The 1,853-nt window shown below is 50.7% G+C and overlaps 1 protein-coding gene across 1 annotated transcript in view; it reads left to right on the top strand.

Moving 5' to 3' along the window:
- LOC123137479 (protease 2) overlaps nt 1-1,688 on the top strand; it is a 6,991-nt gene extending 5,303 nt beyond the window's left edge. Inside the window, exons 2-5 of the mRNA XM_044557259.1 lie at nt 13-535; nt 763-811; nt 902-1,025; nt 1,225-1,688. Of these exons, the coding sequence (XP_044413194.1) occupies nt 392-535; nt 763-811; nt 902-1,025; nt 1,225-1,300 (393 nt within the window). The 5' untranslated portion in view covers nt 13-391 and the 3' untranslated portion in view covers nt 1,301-1,688. The remainder of the gene's footprint in view (nt 1-12; nt 536-762; nt 812-901; nt 1,026-1,224) is intronic.
- Nucleotides 1,689-1,853: the final 165 nt, after the last annotated feature.

A 1,853-nucleotide genomic window follows, 5' to 3' on the forward strand; every position in this document is an offset into this window, starting at 1 on the left:
GCGCGGAGGAAGGTCGGAGCTGGAGCGCAGAGGAGCCAAACGCGGCAATGAATGGCCGGAACGGGGAGCGGCGAGCAGCCAAACCATCAGCGGCCGGAGCGATGAGGAGAGCCGGAGAGGACGCCGGAGCAGGGCAAGGGGAGGTCGCCGGAGAAGAGCGCCACGACGAGCGGGCCGTTCCCAGGTCAGACCGACCCGCCAACCCCAGGAGCGGCGCCGGCGGCCACCCAACCTCCGCAAGGCAGCGCCTTGGGCCCGAGGCGGACGAGCTCTCGTCGGCCGGTTCTGCGGCCGCCGTCGCGAGCCGGAGGCAGAACCTCCACTACGGGAGGCTGAGCCAGCGGCCGCGCTGGTCGGCGCCGCGAGAACAGGGGCACGGGGAGGGAGAGGGATGCCGGGGCGGTCGGCGACCGGGGAAGCTTCGTCGTCCTCTGCGAGGTCCGCCTATAGGAACCTTGGCTGCACCGCAGGGCAAGGCGGGGGAGCGCAACGCGGGCGAGCCCCGGCCGGCTCCCCCGCGTCGCCAGAGCTCACGGTCGCCATCTCTTTCCTTTACTCGCGTGAATATATTCATGAATAGGAACTGCGATCTCACAATAATATTGTGGACTGTACTCTGGGTCAAGAAAGAAGAGACTAAACTTAGCTAGAAGAGACTAAACTCTGAACGCCTGAATAAGAACTGCCGTGTGTTCACTTTGCTTCTCCCTCGTGATGTCTAATTGGACTGCAAAAATGAATTGATGGTGATATTTATTGCAGGTGAAAGCACAAGAGTATCCCCACATTCTCGTCACGGCCGGCTTAAACGGTAGGCGTTCGTCCCTTTGATTACTTGTGAGCTTCTTCCGAGTATGTATGGTTTTGCATCACAGCTCATTTCCTCTGTAACAACAACCAGATCCTTGCGTGATGTACTCCGAACCTGCCAAGTTTGTGGCTAAGCTGAGGGAATTGAAAAGGGATGACAACCTTCTGCTATTCAAGTGTGAAGTAGGTGCCGGACACAACTCAAAGTCTGGAAGGTATATATAGTAAAGGATATGAATCCTTCTCCATCTGTGTTGTTTTTTGTTTTTTGACGTGTCAAATAGAGTACCTTTGTATCAAAATATAAGACGTTTTTGCAGTTCAGTTTATGGTACGGAGGGTGTAAAGAGAATGAACAAGATCAATGAACAAGATCATATTTTTCCTTTTGGCCTAACTGTTGGTTACTTGCAGGTTCGAGAAATTGCGGGAGGACGCCTTTTCTTACACGTTTCTCCTCAAGGCACTGGGCATGACAAATACGGCTTGATTGTGCCGGGCTATCCGGCGTATGAGGTCTAGTTATAGTCAGTTCATTTCGGGATGTAAAACTTGACTTAACTCCACTGATTACTTTTGCCTGGCAGTGGCAGTCTCGTATTCAGGCTGACTCCTATGATTTGTTACGGGCCATTTGAGTTCTGACGAGCAGTCCATTTTTAGTACTCCCTCCGATCCATATTATTTGTCGTTAAAATTAATGTATCTAGTAAATACGTCTAGATACATTCATTTCAGCGACAAGTAATATGAATTGGAGGAATAGCTTGAAAAGCAGCCCCACATGAACTCACGGCCACTGTGTGCCACTGTCCTACTCCTTTCGTTTCATATTGTAGTGATGATGGACTTTTTGAAAAGTCAAACTTTATAAACTATGACCAAATTTTGTTCTTTTAGAGAATAAACCGTGACCTAGTTTGTAGAGAGAGACCAAAACATCAATAATGCTTGGTAGATTAACAGAAGATTTACGTGACCCGTGGATGTAGCATTGCTCTCAGAACATTGTGCCGGATTATCTTCTCGAGGAGCTCTCTGTC

Source organism: Triticum aestivum, chromosome 6B (assembly GCF_018294505.1).
Source record: "Triticum aestivum cultivar Chinese Spring chromosome 6B, IWGSC CS RefSeq v2.1, whole genome shotgun sequence".
Taxonomy (NCBI): domain Eukaryota; kingdom Viridiplantae; phylum Streptophyta; class Magnoliopsida; order Poales; family Poaceae; genus Triticum; species Triticum aestivum.